Genomic DNA, 21,709 nt, shown 5'->3' with positions numbered 1-21,709 from the left:
ACATATATATTAGGAATTATGCAAAAGTAAATTGTTTACAAAGCTATAGGCTATCTGTGCCATGCCCATCTGAAATGGTCTTTGTTCATTCAGAGCAGCTCGTATTTCTTTGGAGTCTCTATCCTCCACACGCTTTCATAATTTTGTGCACATGCGCTATGCAGGTCAAGTCTATTCTCTTCCTTATTTTCACATCACAAACCTCTATTTTAATGGATTGTTCCAAGTTGGTAAATCATTTCTGTGAAAATAGTGTAAGAGTGAAAAAATTTGAGCAATACTCTGCATGTGCTCTCAATTGTGCTCCTGACAAAGAGACCAGGTTCCCGCACTAAATATGAACCTGAGCAAAATAAACAAGAGCGAGCATAAAGACTTCTCTATTGTGAGTGGTTTCCTGCTTATGAAAGTAGGCTACATTTCAGTCACTAAATGCCAGTCTGCATGTAAGTCCATCTGGACGCTATTCAGATCAGTATTCCATATTAACTTTCTTAATGAGTTTCTTTTTTTTTAATGCTGTTTCTCATAACTAGCAAATGGATCGTCTTAATATTTGAAGTTGGCCTTCTGTAAATATGCTGCATATTAAAATGGTTTCATGATTTTCAGATCTCTTGTCACCGGGGGTGCGGGGCAAAACTTTTAAAGGCCAAAGAACCTACAGGCTCTTTGCAGGTATGTTTTGTGTTTTATTCCTTTGTCTATATACAAACTGGTATCTTTCATATTTCAATGCATTGTCATAATAAAAAAAACTAATTGGTTTGTAGTGCAAGTAGATTTACTGTTTGCTGCACTTATTACTAGTTATCTACCTATAGGCACTAATGAATTGGGAATCCCACATTCACAGAAATTAGCTTCCGCATTGCAAAATAAGGTGGATACAGCGTTGTGTAACATTTCCTTGCCAGTGATTTGTCATTTGGACCATTTCCACAGTTTGATACTAATCCTGTTTATATGAGCTTACATGACAGGCTTCCCTTATTTTGGCTTCCAACAAGCTGTCAAGACGTACACCTCTGTCCTTCTAGCACCTTCCTATTGCTGACTAGTTGGGCCTTGTCTCTTTTGACTGCCACCACACGTGACTCACTGACCTGTTTAAACACACATGGCCTTCCTTTGTGGGAGATGTTCACCTTTTTCCCCCGCCTTCAAGAGTGAATTGCTGTCAGGCATTTATTTTCCTTTCTAAAGCCTCTCCAGTAACCCCTAGCATCAGTTGCCATACCAATACATTTCCCTTAAGCCTCTATTTTGACTGTTTTCCCCATGTTTGAACATCTGGTATGGGTGGAAAATGGAGACGTTGTCTCTAAACTTTTCTTTTAATTGCCACTGATATAGCACTCAATATATATCACCGTTCCTTACAGTTTACCAAACTTTACTGACAGCCAAGCCTTTACTGCAATAAAAAAAGTGCATGTGTCCTATCAAGACTGTATTCTACCGCTTTTACTGTACGATGAATGTTAAAGGGCCATTGATACCATGTAGTTCTTGCTGTAGTTTATACTTTCTATGTAGTATCTAAATCTGTCTTAAGGTTGTTAACAGTATTTTGGCCTGTGAAAGAGTGGCCACAAATGCAAGCAATTCAATCTGATTTTATTAGAAAAAAGCCAATATATGCTCACCAATTGATATGCTGGAGGTTATGATATTGTTTGACTACTGTAAATGGCTAAACTCCATAAATTTCTGCCTCATGTTTTGGACGCATCCACCACTGAATTTTCACTTAGCTTCACAAAAATGTCTACCACGGTATAAAAGGGGCAGCAAAGTCTTAGGTTTGACACATTTTGCCCTGGAAATTTGAATGGAAATGAATGTTGTACATGCTAAATCCTTTGTATCTTCCCGCAGTCGTCTATCACCATGGGAACAGTGCCACGGGTGGCCACTACACTACAGATGTCTTCCACATCGGTCTGAACGGCTGGCTGCGCATTGATGACCAGGCGGTGAAGATCATCAATCAGCATCAGGTGGTGAAGCAGACTGCAGAGCGCACTGCCTACCTGCTGTACTACCGGCGTCTGGACCTGCTGTAGAAACCATACTCGTACAACACAAACATGCGCACACACACACACACACGTACATTCAAACATACGTTTACAGACATCCACACAATCACACACACACACAAAACCATGTGTCTCGACAGGAACACTGCCCAACTTCACGATTGTCCTCCCTTCCTTAACCCTGCTATTCCAGAGAGCCAGCTTTTCCAACTTTTTCTTTCTTTCTTTTTTGGAAGAGGAAAAGACATGAGACGTATCTAAAGACTTTCCTGTAATAGTGTTTTCCCCCTTTGCACACGGCCTTGCTTGGGTCTGGAGAAGTTGAGGGGAGAAATGTTAGCACTGCAGAGCGCTCCAGTTCGGAGAAACAGACCTGAATCACTGCTTATGTTCACAGCCTCATCTTGTCTGGCCAGAGTGGATCCCCGCGGAAAGAACTCAAACCAGTCGAGGCTGATGGACTGCTGGAGAAAATCGTTCTTTTTTTTTTCTTTTTTTTTTTCTTTTGTTTAATCTACTTTTTTAAAATGGCATAGAAAAAAATATGAAGTGTTTTGCCTTTTAGCAAGGAGAGTTGTCAGCCTAATTTGCAGCAGTTAAGTGGAGCCTGTTCAATTCTTGACTAGAGCATCAAAGTGACCCTACACCAGCAAGCTACCAAAATTTGTGTAGATCTCAACGTAGGAGTTTGTTGACAAGCAAGACACTCAACTCCACCACCACCACCACAACCTCTTCTCTCCCCCATTTCTCTCTCAATCCTGATGCTTCAGATTACACTCGAGTCATGGGGAGGAAAAAAAAAAAAAGATAGCGGGAAGGTGCTGCAGTGTGCTGAAATGGTAAAAAGCAAAACAAGAAAAGAAAAAAAAACTAAAATTGGCTTTGTTTGACCTTCAGTGTGATTTTTGGGTGTAGGATTAGAATGACTATCTTACAGTTTTAATGCGCTTTAGGATATAAATGATTACAAAAGCTTTGTGCACGTTAAAATATAAAACTGGTCGATTAAAATGCGGATGTGCATCGTTTGCACATTTCTTGCAGATATTTAAGTTTTAAAAGTATTAAAAACACAAAAATTTGAATCTGGGCGGCGGTTACCTTGATCAGCTCCCTGGGGGAATTGCTCTTGTTCTTTAGGCTTTGTGTAGTTTCACACATTCATGCTGGCGAGATACAAATGATGTCCGAGACTCCATCATGAACATTGACTCGCATTTATTTTTGTCCCCTCTCGGCATCCTTCATTAGTTCTGTTTGATCTTTTCCTGTATCATATGAATAGTGTATCCACTGTCCACTGACTGCCTTTTGATGTCAGTAGAGCAGCAAGTACTGAGCCACTCCTGCCAAGTTTGAGAGGGAGCTGTGTTGAGATACATCTGGTTTGCATCTCATTCTGTGTGTTAGCCCGCTCGGAGCAGTCAGCCTGGGATATGCATGTTGAGGCTCCGTGTGCAGTTCTGAGGATATCATCTCAGAATGGGTAGCAAGAAGTGTCTCTTACTGCAGTTAATTCGCTGTGTTGCTACAGGGCGAGATCAGCTCTGCCTGATGAAGCCTGAAGTGCAACAGTAGATGTGCACAAACAACAAATCATGTTTGCGTCTGTTTCAGAGACCTTGCATCATCAATATTATACCTGATTGTATTTAGTTGAATTTTGATTTTTTTTGTTTTTTTTTGCTTCATTCCCCATTTGCATACAATTTCTGTTCCATTTAAATTGATATTTTGAAAGGAAATTACCCAAGGTTAAAGCACAACAATGAATAAAGTTATACAAGTACTATGCTCGACCTTATTTCATTTGGACTTTTTTTTTTTTTTTTGTCAACTTAAATTCTGTTCTCCACAAAATAAAAGTACCACTGACATGAACATTATGTATTTAATAACTGCTTAGTTCCAGACAGGGTATGCAGACCTTTTGCATATTCTGCACTGATTTTTGCAGGGAAGGCTGATGTAAATTGAGCGGAGAGTACTACAAACTTTTGTTGGTCGCTGAAAGAATCACCAAATGAGTTAAATTGTAAAATAAAAGTGGTTTGAATGAGTGTTTGAAATCTAAAGAAATCTCTGCACACATTCTTTGTTGGCCTGTTCATTACCCTGTTACTGAATATACCTCTAATAACAAAAAAAACTAAAACTTTCCGGGAATGTTTCAGGCTTACCACTTGTTAGGTCCAAACTTTTTACACAAGCGATCAGGTGCATTACAGCCCCCACAAATGCACTTTGTTGTTGGCGATTGTTGAAAGTGAACACGTCGCTTCCAGGAACAGATCCTTTGAGTTGAGCTCTTCACACACTCCTGCCTCTGACCACAGGTTAGGCTGGTGTGAACTCATCTTTCCACTCTAGAAATGCAGTGTGTGAATTTCACATCCATCTGAATGAGCTTATTTTATCCCTGCAGTCAGAATCTTCCTTCAAATGCATGTAATCCCAGTCTCTGGTCATTTCATTTACAGTCTTTTGAATTTAATTGTGTACATAAGAGGTTGGCGTTTTTCAACTGCGTGATTGCAGTTGCCAAGTCCTGTTTTACCATGTGCCCCGATGAACTTCTTGAATTTGGTTTATTTGAATCTGCAGAAGGACACAAGGAATGCATTCCCCACGAAAAACCAAAGGATACAGAACTTGTATAAACAGATACTGTTGCCTCATGATTGCTAGAAGATAAAAATGTACGATTAAGTTTTTTCTCCCCAACTTCCCAAACTTGGATGTCGTCTTGTGCACCATTCAAGAACTTGACTTGATTTCAGCTGACTCATCGTCAGGAGGAGCTTTTGGAAACCACTTTTCCTGACACAGTGTCTACACCAGATGCGAGCGACAGCAAAAGCAAATAGAAACCATTGTAAACAGAGATGCTGTGTACTGGATGCGGCGCAAAGTGACACGACAAATTCTTGACGGTTAACTGATGCCCCGTTCCATTTCTGGTGTGTTTGCGCTACTTTTTGACACGAAGAACAAATCAATTTGCATCGTTCGTTTTGTTGCATCCTGACCGCCTCAAGCTGTTGGAGTGCGACACGTGTCCGGTGTAGACACGGTGTGAGTGTTGGTTAAAATGTGTTGAAGTCTATTTAGTCATATTTGATGCACTCACTCACTCATCGTGTCTTGTTTGTTTCTCTTGTCTGTTTCAAGGTGGAAATCTGGTTTCATGTAAAAGTTCATGCCTTGAGACGGTTTCTTTCTCTTCTTTCAGTATGTCAGTCAGGGAAAGTCCTAGTGTATAGTTCAAATGATGTTTGTCTTTTCAGTTTGTGCTTCCTAACCCTTGTGTCTTCTGAGATCTTGATGCATTGGCAAATTGAGCTAAATACAAACTATATGCTGTCTCATCCTTGACCTTCAGCCTTTGATTTTTTTTTTTTTTTGTCAACCATTCAAATAAAAAAAATAAATAGTGGCAAAGCTTTATTTCTATAGCAGATATATCTGAAGCCTTTTGAATGGGGCAGTTCAAACAACAGTCTTTTCCACGACATGTCACCCCTCTCCTGAGGAATGTACAGAGTAACCACAAGCAAACAATAAAAATAAAGAGAAACTGATCCTTGCTATTCTCCTTAGCATGCATTAACCTACTAACCAAAGTAGGTTGAATTTCAAAATGTCTTTTCTTTGTGTGTTGTTCAACATTTCTGCCATAGTTATGTTCTCAGTCTGACCGTTCTGCATGCTCTTGTGGCTCAGTTGGCTGCCTGCGGGTCCAGTGTGCGGTTTCTGGGATACGTGGCCTCACTGTTTAACTTAAAGGCTGTCTCATCATTTAGGAGGCCGAAAGAGCTTCCCTTCCATGGTTCTCCACACAGGTTCGGTTGTTGCTCACAAACATGCAATCAAATGTTATTTTCTTTTGTTAATGTTATAATACAGTTTAAGATTCTGTACGGGGGCTGTGAGGTGTGTGTGTGTATGTGTATATATACACATACATAATATAAGGAAGGTAGGTAGGAGTGAAAATTCTTTTATAGATGACTCATACACAATTGTGCAAAACATCTTAAAAATAACTGATTTCTATCTATTAAAATTAATTATACATTTCCTAAAAATAACTGATTTGTATCTAGTTCAGTATTATATATTAATTACACATTTTATATTTTATTTATTATAAATATTTAATATGCAAACACTCCTGTTCAAAACTTACGAGTTGGTAAGTTGTTTTTGAAAAACTTGGTTTATCTCTTTTGCTCACCAAGGCTCCATTTATTTGATCAAATATACAGTAAAAACGGTAATATTGCGAAATAATACAATTTGATGTAGTTGTTTTTCATTTGAATATATTTTAAAATGAAATTTATTCCTGTGATGGTATAGCTGATTTTTCAGCATCATGTTAAAAACGTCTTTCTTTTTTATACCTGGTATTAAGATGTGATTTGGTTGATCGGATCACAAGTGGACGACGCTAAATACAGGTATAAACGGGGTCTAAAAACTTCCAGAGGTAGTAAAAAAACGCACTGGCCGGATTGCTTTCATAGTGTAGATGCTTGTGAGATCGAAAGTGTTCAAACAGCCACAAAAGACGGCCTGCTCGGTCTACTGACCTTAGCGCGCAAACATTATGGGAAGCGTGCTAGTCCGACGTGATTTAAACTTTGTCGGCTGGAGACCCAAGTTTTGTTTGAAGACGAAAAATGTACCAAGCACAATGTTCTCTCACCATTCCTGATTTCTAACACGCACTCAGCGTTCGGTGTGTTGTCTTGCGGCTGTCAGAGCGGAAACTAAAGCTGATGCTCTCCGTATGTTTTTCCGTCATCTCCGGTCATATGTAAATTGTGCAAGCTTATTTTCATTAGATCGAAAACCCATACATAGACCCTCCCCTCGCAGAAATCAGAACAGAAGTGGTTGAAAGTGGACAAAAGAGACGTATCAAAACACCAGGTGTAAACAGGTAGCCTACGTGTCTCCCTCGTCTACTTGTGATCCGATTTACCAAAACGCATCTTATTACCTGGTGTAAACAAGGCCTTGGATGGTTTAAAAAAAAAAAGAGAAGAAAATAGATTAGCTGAAAGCTAACACGTGGACTAAAAGCCACAGAACTCTGATTTCATTGGGGTCCTTAAAGCTGTTGCTGATTTGTAACTTGAATACCCACCATCACAGTTATACATTGGGCTCTGATTGCGGGCTCTTATAATGATGTAGTATTACTTCATGATTGTCTTGGCTGCTTGAACAAACCTTAAAGGAATTCTGTTTAGTAAAGAGGAAAGATCTTTTACATGTTCTTACATCAATAAATTGTCTTGGTGCTGCTGTCCATCCCATAATTAGCATTTGACATGGAGCAGTTCCCTCTTTCCCCATCCAGCGTTGGCACTGAATCCGGCTCACTCAAACAAACTGCAGGCATTGAGTCTGGAGTGCGCAGGAATCTCAAACATGTGCCTCAGCCCAAGGAGAACAGCACATTCAAAACAGACAAATTGTTTCTAATGGCCGTGTTACAGTGTGGATCCTGGCACAGTGCTCCGGTAGTAGGCGTTAGGACGCCGGTTTGAAATGAACATTATGTATTTAATGTACTGTTTCACTGGAAACACCATTCTAAGAGGTTTCTTCTTTCTTCGTGGTCAAGTTATTGCTGAGCTATGGAAATGCCAAAGAAAGAATGACTTTTTTTTTCTAGGTGTTCGTAAGAGGAATCTCTTGAAAGGAATAATTTACTTTAAAATCCTGTCATCTTTTACTTGCCTTCATGTGGGATTTTGTTCCATGCAGTGTTATTTATTAATGAACTATTATATTTATTCATATTTTCAATTACTTTTAGTTTAGTTTCGGTTTCCTTTTTAATTTGAGATACATACACAAACATACAGTGCATCCGGAGAGTATTCACAGCGTTTTCCACATTTTGTTATGTTTCAGCCTTATTCCAAAATGCACACACCTGTCCCTGTATAAGGTCCCACAGTTAAAGGGATACTTCACCGATTAGCATTAAGCTTTGTATCAGTAGAACCCGGTAGTATTTTCGAATGGCCGTGCTTCCCTCCCTCATATCCCCCTGAGACGAGAGATTTCTGTATTGTGTGTCTGGAAAAAAACCTCAGATGATGCAAAAATCGTCATTTAGCGTCATCGGAGGCTGTTTTTGTCCAGAGGCGAGAGACTACAGCCAGTAGGAGGCGCTCGTTCTGCATGTTTTCAACCCGCCCATAGGGGGATCTCACGATAAAACGCCGTCTTCTCAGTTTCGAGTCGACTAGTAGCCTAGTTGTATCATTTCTTCCGATACTGCCCTCTGTAACCGGTAGGCGTGGCTTTGGAGTGGCCTCGTAGGGCAGCGAAGCAAGTGCATTCTGGGAGTTGTTGTCCTTCATCCACATGAGCCAAAAATAAATTTAGTCTAGAAGGCACCAACTTCTAAAATAATTTCACATTTCTACTACATAAATGACCCAATTTAAATACACATTCATGTTTCCAGCGGTGAAATATCCCTTTAACAGTGCATGTCAGAACATGAAGTCCAAGGAATTGTATGTAGACCTCTGAGACAAGATTGTCTTGCAATCGAGGCACAGATCTGGGGAAGGGTACAGAAAAATGTCTACAGCATTGAAGGTCCCATTGAGCACAGTGACCTCCATCATCCAGAAATGGAAGAAGTTTGGAACCACCAGGACTCTTCCTAGAGCTGAGCGATCGGGGGAGAAGGGCCTTAGTCTGGGAGGTGACCAAGAACCCGATGGTCACTCTGACAGACCTTCAGCGTTTCTCTGTGGAGAGAGAAGAACCTTCCAGAAGAACAACCATCTCTGCAGCGCTCCACCAATCAGGCCTGTAGGTGGTGGCCAGACGGAAGCCACTCCTCAGTAAAAGGCACATGACAGCCTGTCTGGAGTTTGCCAAAAGGCACCTGAAGGACTGAATTAACATGAGAAACAAAATGATCTGGTCTGGTGAAATAAAGATTGAAATCTTTGGCCTGAATGGCAAGCGTCATGTCTGGAGGAAACCAGGCATCGCTCATCACCTGGCCATGTCACATGAGCCTTCAGAAATCATTGTAAAATGCACATTTTGTGCTCATTTATTGTCAGTTATTATTGGTGCTCAATTATTAATAATGGTTCTTTTTTTTAATCAATGTTGAAAAATATTTTATGCTGCTTAATATTTTTGTGGAAACATGATACATGTTTGTCAAGATTCTTTAATGAATAGAAAGTTCAAAAGAACAGCATTTGTTTGAAATATTTTTTTTGAATCAAAAAAAATTCCAAACCTGTATGATTTTCTTCTGCTGAACATAAAAGATTTTTTAAAGAATGTTGATGATAAAACGGTTTTGGTTCCCATTGACTTCCATTTGACTTTTTATCCATACAATATCAGTCAACGTTAACTGAAACTGTATAGTTACCAACATTTTAGTTTGGACTATCCCTTTAAGAGCCCCCCAAAATAGAAGCAGCCAGAAATAAAGATCCATTTAAATAGAATGAAATATTTGCTATTACGTGTTGCTTGCAAAAAAATATTTTTAAAGGGTATATGGTCAATTTTGAGTGTAGTCTACATGAAAATGTTGTAGTTACACCCTCTACCCAGCAGGGGCTATCTGAACCCCTTGGTTTTAGCCACCTATTCCTCTATTTTAGCCACTTTGCTATCTAGTGCAGTGGTTCTCAAATGAGAAGGAACTCAAGATGACTTAAAATGATTTAAAATAAGCATTAAAATAAGCTCAAAAAGATTTAAATCCACTAGTAGTGCGATGCATCTGAAGTAGTTCTGCCTATTTTGACATTTTCACTGCCCTCATACATAGAGACCTAGGTCGTATTTATCTGTCGCCGTGTCACATCATGCAGGTTTTCTCACAACTCACTGAGAGAGTCTCCAAACAGCACCACTAAATCAAGGGAAGCTAATAAACATCGCAGGGCATAGAGGATCTGCAGCTCTCACCAAATAAACAACTGACCATGAGGCTGAGGTAAGCGTGACCTCCGCACACTCCCGGTCGCCATCTGGACCAAAGCTTCTCTCCGTCAAGGTCATGGCTGCGATCTGTGATCTTTGCCGGAGGAACCACTGGAAATTACACTCAGACCATCACTGATTACATGAAGTCTAATGCAGCCCTGCAGCACAACTGACTGAGGATGTTTGTGTAATGCAGTTTTTTTCTTTAGTGTTTGTGTGCAGAACGGATTATTGGTATTCAGAACTGAATCAACATGGGCCATTAAATAAATCATTTTTTTTTATTATAAGGATTATAAATCACAACGAACTGCAAAAATCTGAAGTTTCGTGTGGAAATCAAGGTTAGCTCCATCTAGTGGTTACATGAGAAAATAAATACTCCAGAGTGGAGATATGCTCAGAATTGACTGCTAATACTGCCTACTGAAATCTGCTCTGTGAAAATGAAATGGTGTTCATATTGAATTTGCACTTGTTATGCACTTCAAATATATAATATATAACATTCATAAAATGAAAGATCACTCAAGCGCACTTAAAAGATATACTTCAATGACTGTTTAACACACTTAAGTATACTATTAAAAGTGCACTTTGTAATAATGTCAAATTAACAGTTTTACATTGAAGTTTTAAAGTACACTTACACAGAAGTACTTTTAAAGAAGTACACTTATTTTTAACTATTTAACTGTAGTGTGTTATTTTATATACATTTAATATAAAAAAAATTTCATTCAATAGAAATTACATTAAAGTATATTTTAGTTTGCCATAAATGCTTGTCATTACATTCGGCACACTTTAACCATATTTAAAAGACAATATAAGTAATTATGAAATTGCATATAAAGATGTACTTAAGTCCTGCTTATAGGTTAAAAAAAATCACAAGTTCAGCTAACTGCAGTTAATTTAAAAATAAATTATAATACATTTTCATTTAATTGCAATTAACATGCAAGTGTCATAAGTGTCTGAAAACATCACATTCAGTTCACACTTTAAGTATATTCTTTAAAAGTACTCTTTTTTTTTTTAACCCTCATTTTGTGTTCGGGTCATTTTGACCCGGAGAGGATTTTCTTTTTCCCAAAAATGCTAGTTAACATTATCACACTAAATGTACCGACTTTACTCACCCAGGGTATAACTATTTCCCCCCCAATTTTTTGAGAATATTTGTAATTTTTTGTGATTCTTTTTTGACCTTTAAACAAATGTGGTGTTCCCGATCAAAAATGACCGGCCTACAAAGAATTGCTTATAAATCTATCATTAATCTATATTATTAAAACTTTTATAATATAGAGTCTCAATACAAAAATACAAAACCTGTCCTAATTGAAAGAAAACAAGTTTGCAAAAAGATTAAATCCAATACACAACATCTGTCAGGGTTTTCAGCACGGCACAAGGGTAAAAAAATATGATAAAGTTATTTTTCCATAATGCATGTTATATTAACATTAAACATAATCATCTTAAAATGTTTCAAGCAGTAATATGCTACATTGTATGAATGTTATTGTATGTTCATTTAGGAAATGTACTGTAATGTGCCAGTAATCTGCCAAATGTATTAGGTCATGCACGTATTCTACGCAAACAGAAAATGTAAATGTACAATGTTCACTAAATACAATATACTGTACAATTCAGTGCAGAAATAATAGAGTGCTAGTATGCTATTCTAAAAGCTAAGGGGCCGTTTACATGACACCAGAATCTAAAACCAGAAAACATTTTGGCTGTTTGTTTACACAACAAAAGCATTTTGTGGGCCTGAAAACGCAAACTTTTGAAAACGGGCTTCAAAAGTGCACGTTTCTGAAAACTATACCGAAACGAAATGTAAACTACAAAAACATGAATTTGTGACAACAATGACGTCATGCACATGCGTATTACGTGTTCGGTCTATAGACGTGTAGTGTTTCTTTACAAAGTGACATCGCCAACTACTGGCCTGACAGCAGAATACAGTGATTTTAATCGTTTTCACGGATCCATGTGAACTGGGATCGTTTTGACAACGCTGTCATCTGTACGTGGAAAACGTAAAGGAAAAACTTTTCCGTTTTTAATACATCGTTGTCGTGTAAACATCCCATAATTCTCACTAGGGGAGTTGTTGAAATCTTGCCTGAACATATAAACTGCTGAATAAAACGTCAACGTAATAGAAACCAATCATTCGCAGTTATTGTTTTTATGCTCCTGAAAGCCAATAAAACATCTTTATATGCACAATTGTGATGTTGCCATGTGTGGCTGTCCATGAATCACAGCTTGATCTAAAGGAGCCAGTGCAAACACAATGAAAAGAAACCACCAAGGACACTCTTTGCCGTTTGAGCGCCAAAAAAGCACAGTCAATGTGTTTGAACGGTCGACTTTTACTGAAGGTTTCTCTGGTGACGCAAAATGGGATGCGCTGGTCCCCGTATTTCCCCCCTCATTAAAAAACATCATGTTTAATAGGTCAATGGCTGAGCCTCAAACTCGGCTATATAAGCCTGAGATTATGGCTTCCTCTCTCACCGCTGAGTTCTGGGATTGTTGTGCTTGGACTTTAGAGTGTCACAGCTCAGTTTTCTCATAAAAGAAAAAGGGATTTGAATACACAAAGTAGAGAATAAGTCTGGTTTGGAAAAAGGTAGTATGCGGCTGCTAGGTCAGCATTACTGTACCAATCACTAGAGCCAGACCTAACCTTTCATATTAACAAGACATTGATGGACCAAATGTAGTTATTGACTGTGCTGTACTGATATATGAGGATCTTTTGCTATACCGCTATGCCAATGTCAATAAAATGCCCAATACATATTGCATATTACTATATTAATATAGCAACTACATGAAAATAACATCTTAACCCTGTAAAGTCTGATATATAAATCAATAATCAATTTTTTTTTTTTTTTTATGAATTTAGGCAAAAATATGGATGTGTTTTTTGTTGAATATCATATTTGATACATTAGCCTTTTATGGCTCTTAAAGTTTGATATAGTGAGAATATGGAGTTCTCACTCATGGAGGAAAAAAAACGTAATTTTATTTAGAGGCCCAAACTGAACAAAAATACACAATTTGGTACAGTTACTGATATTTATACGTCCAAGAAGTTCTGATAGCTTGTAATGTAAATCAGCATATATCAGTTGTCAATCTATATGTCCCAATAATATCTTAGTAAGATGATATTTAAAAGCTAAGTTTTATGATCAAAGCTCTGTAGTTTAAAAAAATATAATGCAATGCAATCCAATGAGAGATGAACAAATAAACGTTTCTCAAAAGCCTGAAGTATCATGTTTGATACCTTTTAAAAGGATTTTGATGTGTTTGATGTACAATCAAATAAACCTAAATTGCTTCAGTGCAGTAAGTGTTCTTCTTGAAATATTACTAATTAAAAAAATCAGTAAAGATTTCACATCAAAAAGACGTGTACCACGACCTGATGGTGGACATTTCAGAATGCTATAAAATACATTTTAGAATGATATAAAAGGCCTTTCACTTGCTAAAAAATATAAATTATCAATCAGACAGCAGAAGGCATGTACCGTGTAGTAGATTGTGCACAAGAGTTTTTTCAGCAAAGTTTTGATCATGTTGATACTTTAAAAGCCTTAAAAATGTGTGTATTAAATATGATACAGAAGGCTTTATAGGGTTAAGATGTCTTCAAACCTCATGATGCTTTGGATTTAGAAGTTGTCAGCCAGTTACTAATCCTATTCTGGTTTATATGATCCAAAGTTGCACACCCTTGTGCCAAATATCTAAACCCTATATTGCCTGATTCGAGGATGTGAAATATTTGGTGGTGGGCAAACATCAAGCAAATCCATCTGACTCAGCTTTTTCCAAACATGCCGGGTTTCTTTGCTTATAGCCACGTCTAATTTGTAGTCGACTTCTGTGACAAAAGCATTTCAGAGTATCATTTTAGACTTTCACAATCATATCCTTTATTGACATGTTTATGTCACGCTAGAGCTTACAAGTAAAGACAAGAATATAGATGTTGCCAATAATGCACTATTGTTGCTTCAGGGGATTTTTGCTGAATGAGTTAGGGTTAGGGTTAATGACAGATCTGTAACATGTAATGACAGAGTGAAACAGTAATCTTGTTGCCCCACTTGGACCTATTTCTCAAGGCAAATAAGTTATATAACAAATAAAATATAAAACTGAAGATGTGAACTAAAGACCCAATAAGAGCAGAAGCACAGGTTTGCTTTCATGATACACACACATAGCCATACTGTAATTTATTAGTCAGTGATGGTTCATGCATTTAATGGTTCAATTATTTATCCAGATGTAATTTTGAGCAAGTACAGGACTTGTTACTGTTAATACATACACGACACGCTGCTGTGAGCAAGTAAGACATGCTGCTGCTGTACAATATAGCGTACATGAATTACCTGTGGTAAATCTATACAGGTGGAGCAGGGGAGGGTGGAGGGTTTTTTTTTTAAAGCGCATTGCAACTGCTACAGCAAATGCTGACCGAGTATTTGAAGGTTGAGCAGTAAGCTCATTCGCTACTGATACAGCAGGAACCAATCAGCTGTGCCCTACAGAGAATGATGTGAAAGAGCAGATTGAATTAAGTATGGGCTGGAGCGGACTCTGGAATAGACGTATGGGCTGGAATGGGCTCTGGAGTGGATTCATGGGCTGGAGTGGGCTCTAAAGGGGACTCATGGGCTGACTCTTGAGTGGACTTATGGACTGAAGTAGTTTCTGGAGTAGACTCATGGGCTTAAGCAGGTTCTGGAGACAACTCATGGGCTGGAGAGGGCTCTGGAGTGGACTCATAGGCTGAAGCAGGTTCTGGAGCCGACTCATGGGCTGGAGAGGGCTTTGGAGTGGACTCATGGGCTGAAGCAGGTTCTGGAGCAGACTCATGGGCTGAAGCAGGTTCTGGAGTGGGCTCTAGAGTGGACTCATGGGCTGGAGTGGGCTCTGGAGGGGACTTATGGACTGAAGTAGTTTCTGGAGTAGACTCATGGGCTTAAGCAGGTTCTAGAGCGGACTCATGGGCTGGGAAGGGCTCTGGAGTGGACTCATGGGCTGGAGTGGGCTCTGAAGGGGACTCATGGGCTGAAGCAGGTTCTGGAACAGATTCATGGGCTGAAGCAGGTTCTGGAGCAGACTCATGAGCTGAAGCAGGTTCTGGAGCAGACTCATGGGCTGAATCAGGTTCTGGAGCTGACTCATGGGCTGGAGAGGGCTCTGGAGTGGACTCATAGGCTGAAGCAGGTTCCGGAGCCGACTCATGGGCTGGAGAGGGCTCTGGAGTGGACCCATGGGCTGAAGCAGGTTCTGGAGCAGACTCATGGGCTGAAGCAGGTTCTGGAGTGGGCTCTAGAGTGGACTCATGGGCTGGAGTGGGCTCTGGAATGTACTAATAGACTGAAGTAGTTTCTGGAGTAGATTCATGGGCTGAAGCAGGTTCTGGAGCTGACTCATGGGCTGGAGGGGGCTCTGGAGTGGACTCATGGGCTGAAGCAGTTTCTGGAGCCGACTCATGGGCTGGAGAGGGCTCTGGAGTGGACTCATGGGCTGAAGCAGGTTCTGGAGTGGGCTCTGGAGTGGACTCATGGGCTAGAGTGGGCTTTGGAGCGGATTCATGGGCTGGAGTGGGCTCTGGAGCAGACTCATGGGCTGAAGCAGGTTCTGGAGTGGACACATGGGCTGGAGTGGGCTTTGAAGCTGATTCAAGGGCTGGAGTGGGCTCTAGAGTGGACTCATGGGCTGGAGTGGGCTCTGGAGTGGATTAATGGACTGAAGTAGTTTCTGGAGTAGACTCATGGGCTGAAGCAGGTTCTGGAGCTGATTCATGGGCTGGAGAGGGCTCTGGAGCAGATTCATGGGCTGGAGTGGGCTCTGGAGCAGACTCATGGGCTGAAGGAGGTTCTGGAGTGGACTCATGGGCTGGAGTGGGCTTTGGAGCGGATTCAAGGGCTGGAGTGGGCTCTAGAGTGGACTCATGGGCTGGAGTGGGCTCTGGAATGGACTCATGGGCTGAAGCAGGTTCTGGAGTGGACTTATGGGCTAGAGTGGGCTTTGGAGCGGATTCATGGGCTGGAGTGGGCTCTGGAGCAGACTCATGGGCTGAAGCAGGTTCTGGAGTGGACTCATGGGCTGGAGTGGGCTCTGGAGCAGACTCATGGGCTGAAGCAGGTTCTGGATTGGACTCATGGGCTGGAGTGGGCTTTGGAATGGACTCATGGGCTGAAGCAGGTTCTGGAGACAACTCATGGGCTGGAGTGGGCTCTGGAGCAGACTCATGGGCTGAAGCAGGTTCTGGAGTGGACTCATGGGCTGGAGTGGGCTTTGGAGCGGATTCAAGGGCTGGAGTGGGCTCTAGAGTGGACTCATGGGCTGGAGTGGGCTCTGGAGTAGACTCATGGGCTGAAGCAGGTTCTGGAGCTGACTCATGGGCTGGAGAGGGCTCTGGAATGGACTCATGGGCTGAAGCAGGTTCTGGAGACAACTCATGGGCTGAAGTGGGCTCTGAATGGGACTCACGGGCTGAAGCAGGATCTGGAGCAGACTCATGGGCTGAAGCTGGTTCTGGAGTAGACTCATGGGCTGAAGCAGGTTCTGGAGCAGACTCATGGGCTAAAGCTGGTTCTGGAGTAGACTCATGGGCTGAAGCAGGTTCTGGAGCAGACTCATGGGCTGAAGCTGGTTCTGGAGTAGACTCACGGGCTGAAGCAGGTTCTGGAGCAGACTCATGGGCTGAAGCTGGTTCTGGAGTAGACTCATGGGCTAAAGCAGGTTCTGGAGCGGACTCATGGACTGGAGTGGGCTCTGAAGTGGACTAATGGACTGAAGTAGTTTCTGGAGTAGATTTATGGGCTGAAGCAGGTTCTGGAGCTGACTCATGGGCTGGAGAGGGCTCTGGAGTGGACTCATAAGCTGAAGCAGGTTCTGGAGCCGACTCATGGGCTGGAGAGGGCTCTGGAGTGGACTCATGGGCTGAAGCAGGTTCTGGAGCAGACTCATGGGCTGAAGCAGGTTCTGGAGTGGGCTCTAGAGTGGACTCATGGGCTGGAGTGGGCTCTGGAGCTGACTCATGGGCTGGAGAGGGCTCTGGAATGGACTCATGGGCTGAAGCAGGTTCTGGAGACAACTCATGGGCTGAAGTGGGCTCTGAATGGGACTCACGGGCTGAAGCAGGTTCTGGAGCAGACTCATGGGCTGAAGCTGGTTCTGGAGTAGACTCATGGGCTGAAGCAGGTCCTGGAGCAGACTCATGAGCTAAAGCTGGTTCTGGAGTAGACTCATGGGCTGAAGCAGGTTCTGGAGCAGAGTCATGGGCTGAAGCTGGTTCTAGAGTAGACTCACGGGCTGAAGCAGGTTCTGGAGCAGACTCATGGGCTGAAGCTGGTTCTGGAGTAGACTCATGGGCTAAAGCAGGTTCTGGAGTGGACTCATGGACTGGAGTGGGCTCTGAAGTGGACTAATGGACTGAAGTAGTTTCTGGAGTAGATTTATGGGCTGAAGCAGGTTCTGGAGCTGACTCATGGGCTGGAGAGGGCTCTGGAGTGGACTCATGGGCTGAAGCAGGTTCTGGAGCAGACTCATGGGCTGAAGCAGGTTCTGGAGTGGGCTCTAGAGTGGACTCAAGGGCTGGAGTGGGCTCTGGAGTGAACTAATAGACTGAAGTAGTTTCTGGAGTAGACTCATGGGCTGAAGCAGGTTCTGGAGCTGACTCATGGGCTGGAGGGGGCTCTGGAGTGGACTCATGGACTGAAGCAGTTTCTGGAGCCGACTCATGGGCTGGAGAGGGCTCTGGAGTGGACTCATGGGCTGAAGCAGGTTCTGGAGCAGACTCATGGGCTGAAGCAGGTTCTGGAGTGGGCTCTGGAGTGGACTCATGGGCTAGAGTGGGCTTTGGAGCGGATTCTTGGGCTGGAGTGGGCTCTGGAGCAGACTCATGGGCTGAAGCAGGTTCTGGAGTGGACACATGGGCTGGAGTGGGCTTTGAAGCTGATTCAAGGGCTGGAGTGGGCTCTAGAGTGGACTAATGGGCTGGAGTGGGCTCTGGAGTGGATTAATGGACTGAAGTAGTTTCTGGAGTAGACTCATGGGCTGAAGCAGGTTCTGGAGCTGACTCATGGGCTGGAGAGGGCTCTGGAGCAGATTCATGGGCTGGAGTGGGCTCTGGAGCAGACTCATGGGCTGAAGCAGGTTCTGGAGTGGACTCATGGGCTGGAGTGGGCTTTGGAGCGGATTCAAGGGCTGGAGTGGGCTCTAGAGTGGACACATGGGCTGGAGTGGGCTCTGGAGTTGACTCATGGGCTGAAGCAGGTTCTGGAGCTGACTCATTGGCTGGAGACTCATGGGCTGGAGTGGGGTTTGGAGCGGATTCAAGGGCTGGAGTGGGCTCTAGAGTGGACTCATGGGCTGGAGTGGGCTCTGGAGTAGACTCATGGGCTGATGCAGGTTCTGGAGCTGACTCATGGGCTGGAGAGGGCTCTGGAATTGACTCATGGGCTGAAGCAGGTTCTGGAGTAGACTCATGGGCTGAAGTGGGCTCTGAATGGGACTCACAGGCTGAAGCAGGTTCTGGAGCAGACTCATGGGCTGAAGCTGGTTCTGGAGTAGACTCATGGGCTGAAGCAGGTTCTGGAGCAGACTCATGGGCTAAAGCTGGTTCTGGAGTAGACTCATGGGCTGAAGCAGGTTCTGGAGCAGACTCATGGGCTGAAGCTGGTTCTGGAGTAGACTCATGGGCTGAAGCAGGTTCTGGAGCAGACTCATGGGCTGAAGCTGGTTCTGGAGTAGACTCATGGGCTAAAGCAGGTTCTGGAGCGGACTCATGGACTGGAGTGGGCTCTGAAGTGGACTAATGGACGGAAGTAGTTTCTGGAGTAGATTTATGGGCTGAAGCAGGTTCTGGAGCTGACTCATGGGCTGGAGAGGGCTCTGGAGTGGACTCATAAGCTGAAGAGGGTTCTGGAGCCGACTCATGGGCTGGAGAGGGCTCTGGAGTGGACTCATGGGCTGAAGCAGGTTCTGGAGCAGACTCATGGGCTGAAGCAGCTTCTGGAGTGGGCTCTAGAGTGGACTCATGGGCTGGAGTGGGCTCTGGAGTGGACTAATAGACTGAAGTAGTTTCTGGAGTAGACTCATGGGCTGAAGCAGGTTCCGGAGCTGACTCATGGGCTGGAGGGGGCTCTGGAGTGGACTCATGGGCTGAAGCAGTTTCTGGAGCCGACTCATGGGCTGGAGAGGGCTCTGGAGTGGACTCATGGGCTGAAGCAGGTTCTGGAGCAGACTCATGGGCTGAAGCAGGTTCTGGAGTGGGCTCTGGAGTGGACTCATGGGCTAGAGTGGGCTTTGGAGCGGATTCTTGGGCTGGAGTGGGCACTGGAGCAGACTCATGGGCTGAAGCAGGTTCTGGAGTGGACACATGGGCTGGAGTGGGCTTTGAAGCTGATTCAAGGGCTGGAGTGGGCTCTAGAGTGGGCTCATGGGCTGGAGTAGGCTCTGGAGTGGATTAATGGACTAAAGTAGTTTCTGGAGTAGACCCATGGGCTGAAGCAGGTTCTGGAGCTGACTCATGGGCTGGAGAGGGCTCTGGAGCAGATTCATGGGCTGGAGTGGGCTCTGGAGCAGACTCACGGGCTGAAGCAGGTTCTGGAGTGGACTCATGGGCTGGAGTGGGCCTTGGAGCGGATTCAAGGGCTGGAGTGGGCTCTAGAGTGGACTCATGGGCTGGAGTGGGCTCTGGAGCAGACTCATGGGCTGAAGCAGGTTCTGGAGTGGACTTATGGGCTAGAGTGGGCTTTGGAGCGGATTCATGGGCTGGAGTGGGCTCTGGAGCAGACTCATGGGCTGAAGCAGGTTCTGGAGTGAACACATGGGCTGGAGTGGCCTTTGGAGCTGATTCAAGGGCTGGAGTGGGCTCTAGAGTGGACTCATGGGCTGAAGTAGTTTCTGGAGTAGACTCATGGGCTGAAGCAGGTTCTGGAGCTGACTCATGGGCTGGAGAGGGCTCTGGAGCAGATTCATGGGCTGGAGTGGGTTCTGGAGCGGATTCAAGGGCTGGAGTGGGCTCTAGAGTGGACTCATGGGCTGGAGTGGGCTCTGGAGTAGACTCATGGGCTGAAGCAGATTCTGGAGCTGACTCATGGGCTGGAGAGGGCTCTGGAGTGGACTCATGGGCTGAAGCAGGTTCTGGAGACAATTCATGGGCTGAAGTAGGTTCTGGAGTGGACTCATGGGCTGGAGTGGGCTTTGGAGCGGATTCAAGGGCTGGAGTGGGCTCTAGAGTGGACTCATGGGCTGGAGTAGGCTCTGGAGTAGACTCATGGGCTGAAGCAGGTTCTGGAGACAACTCATGGGCTGAAGTGGGCTCTGAATGGGACTCACGGGCTGAAGCAGGTTCTGGAGCAGACTCATGAGCTGAAGCTGGTTCTGGAGTAGACTCATGGGCTGAAGCAGGTTCTGGAGCAGACTCATGGGCTGAAGCTGGTTCTGGAGTAGACTCATGGGCTGAAGCAGGTTCTGGAGCAGACTCGTGGGCTGAAGCTGGTTCTGGAGTAGACTCACGGGCTGAAGCAGGTTCTGGAGCAGACTCATGGGCTGAAGCTGGTTCTGGAGTAGACTCATGGGCTAAAGCAGGTTCTGGAGCGGACTCATGGCCTGGAGAGGGCTCTGAAGGGGACTCATGGGCTTAAGCAGGTTCTGGAGCGGACTCATGGGCTGGGGCGTGCTCTGGAGTGGACTCATGGGCTGGAGCGGGCTCTGGAGTTGACTCATGGGCTAGAGTTGGCTTTGGAGCAGATTCATGGGCTGGAGTGGGCTCTGGAGCAGACTCATGGGCTGAAGCAGATTCTGGAGTAGACTCATGGGCTGGAGTGGGCTCTGGAGTGGACTTGTGGACTGAAGCAGGTTCTGGAGTTGACTTATGGACTGGAGCAGGTTCTGAAGGGGACTCATGGGCTGAAGCAGGTTCTGGAGCGGACTCATGGGCTGGAGGGGGCTTTGGAGCGGACTCCTGGGCTGGACAGCAGTGTGTGGCCCAAACACACAAAATGTACTATTATAAGTACTATTGACGGTCGAAGAACCTCTGGGACCCTCAAATGAGATACCACCACAGAGAAGCCAGCAGCTCGCACCGATATCAGTGGTGGGTCCTCCAAACTTTAAGCCAGTCTCAAACGACGAGGGACTGCCCTGGTAGTTGCAGATGCAACTTTCATGACGGCTGAAGACTCTGGCGTGGCATCCATGACGGCTGGAGACTCTGGCGTGGCATCCATGATGGCTGGAGACTCTGGTAAAACAATCAGGCATGATGACTCCAGGCAGAGAGTAATGGGAAGTGTAGTCCAGGACAGAATGACAGTTGTCTCGGGAGGAGTGCCCTCTGGGGGATATGCAGAGTGCCCTCTGGGGGACAGATGAAAAGAAAGTTTAAAACAATAGCATTTATTTGAAACAGAAGTCTTCACATTACAAATGCCTTTAATGTCACTTTTTATCAATTTATAACATCCCAATTGTTTGTGCATAGTAAAACATGTCTGCAACATTTATCAAGTTCATGGATAATTGTGAGTGCATTTATTAATCATGATACTAAAATCATAATAACGTAGGCTATA

At 43.7% G+C, this 21,709-nt stretch overlaps 2 protein-coding genes across 5 annotated transcripts in view; both read left to right on the top strand.

Moving 5' to 3' along the window:
• usp10 (ubiquitin specific peptidase 10) overlaps nucleotides 1-3,840 on the top strand; it is a 38,473-nt gene extending 34,633 nt beyond the window's left edge. For all 4 annotated transcript variants that reach the window (XM_081391917.1, XM_081391919.1, XM_081391918.1 and 1 more), the window contains 2 exons: nucleotides 613-678; nucleotides 1,882-3,840. In XM_081391917.1, coding sequence (XP_081248043.1) covers nucleotides 613-678; nucleotides 1,882-2,069 — 254 coding nt within the window. In that variant the 3' untranslated portion in view covers nucleotides 2,070-3,840. The remainder of the gene's footprint in view (nucleotides 1-612; nucleotides 679-1,881) is intronic.
• A 5,900-nt stretch (nucleotides 3,841-9,740) lies between these two features.
• crispld2 (cysteine-rich secretory protein LCCL domain containing 2) overlaps nucleotides 9,741-21,709 on the top strand; it is a 31,651-nt gene continuing 19,682 nt past the window's right edge. The window contains exon 1 of the mRNA XM_081358775.1: nucleotides 9,741-10,056. The gene's annotated coding sequence lies outside the window, so the exon portion shown is untranslated. The remainder of the gene's footprint in view (nucleotides 10,057-21,709) is intronic.

Source organism: Scardinius erythrophthalmus, assembly GCF_964197995.2.
Source record: "Scardinius erythrophthalmus genome assembly, chromosome: 2".
Classification (NCBI taxonomy): domain Eukaryota; kingdom Metazoa; phylum Chordata; class Actinopteri; order Cypriniformes; family Leuciscidae; genus Scardinius; species Scardinius erythrophthalmus.
This window is presented reverse-complemented; position numbering and strand designations above follow the sequence as displayed.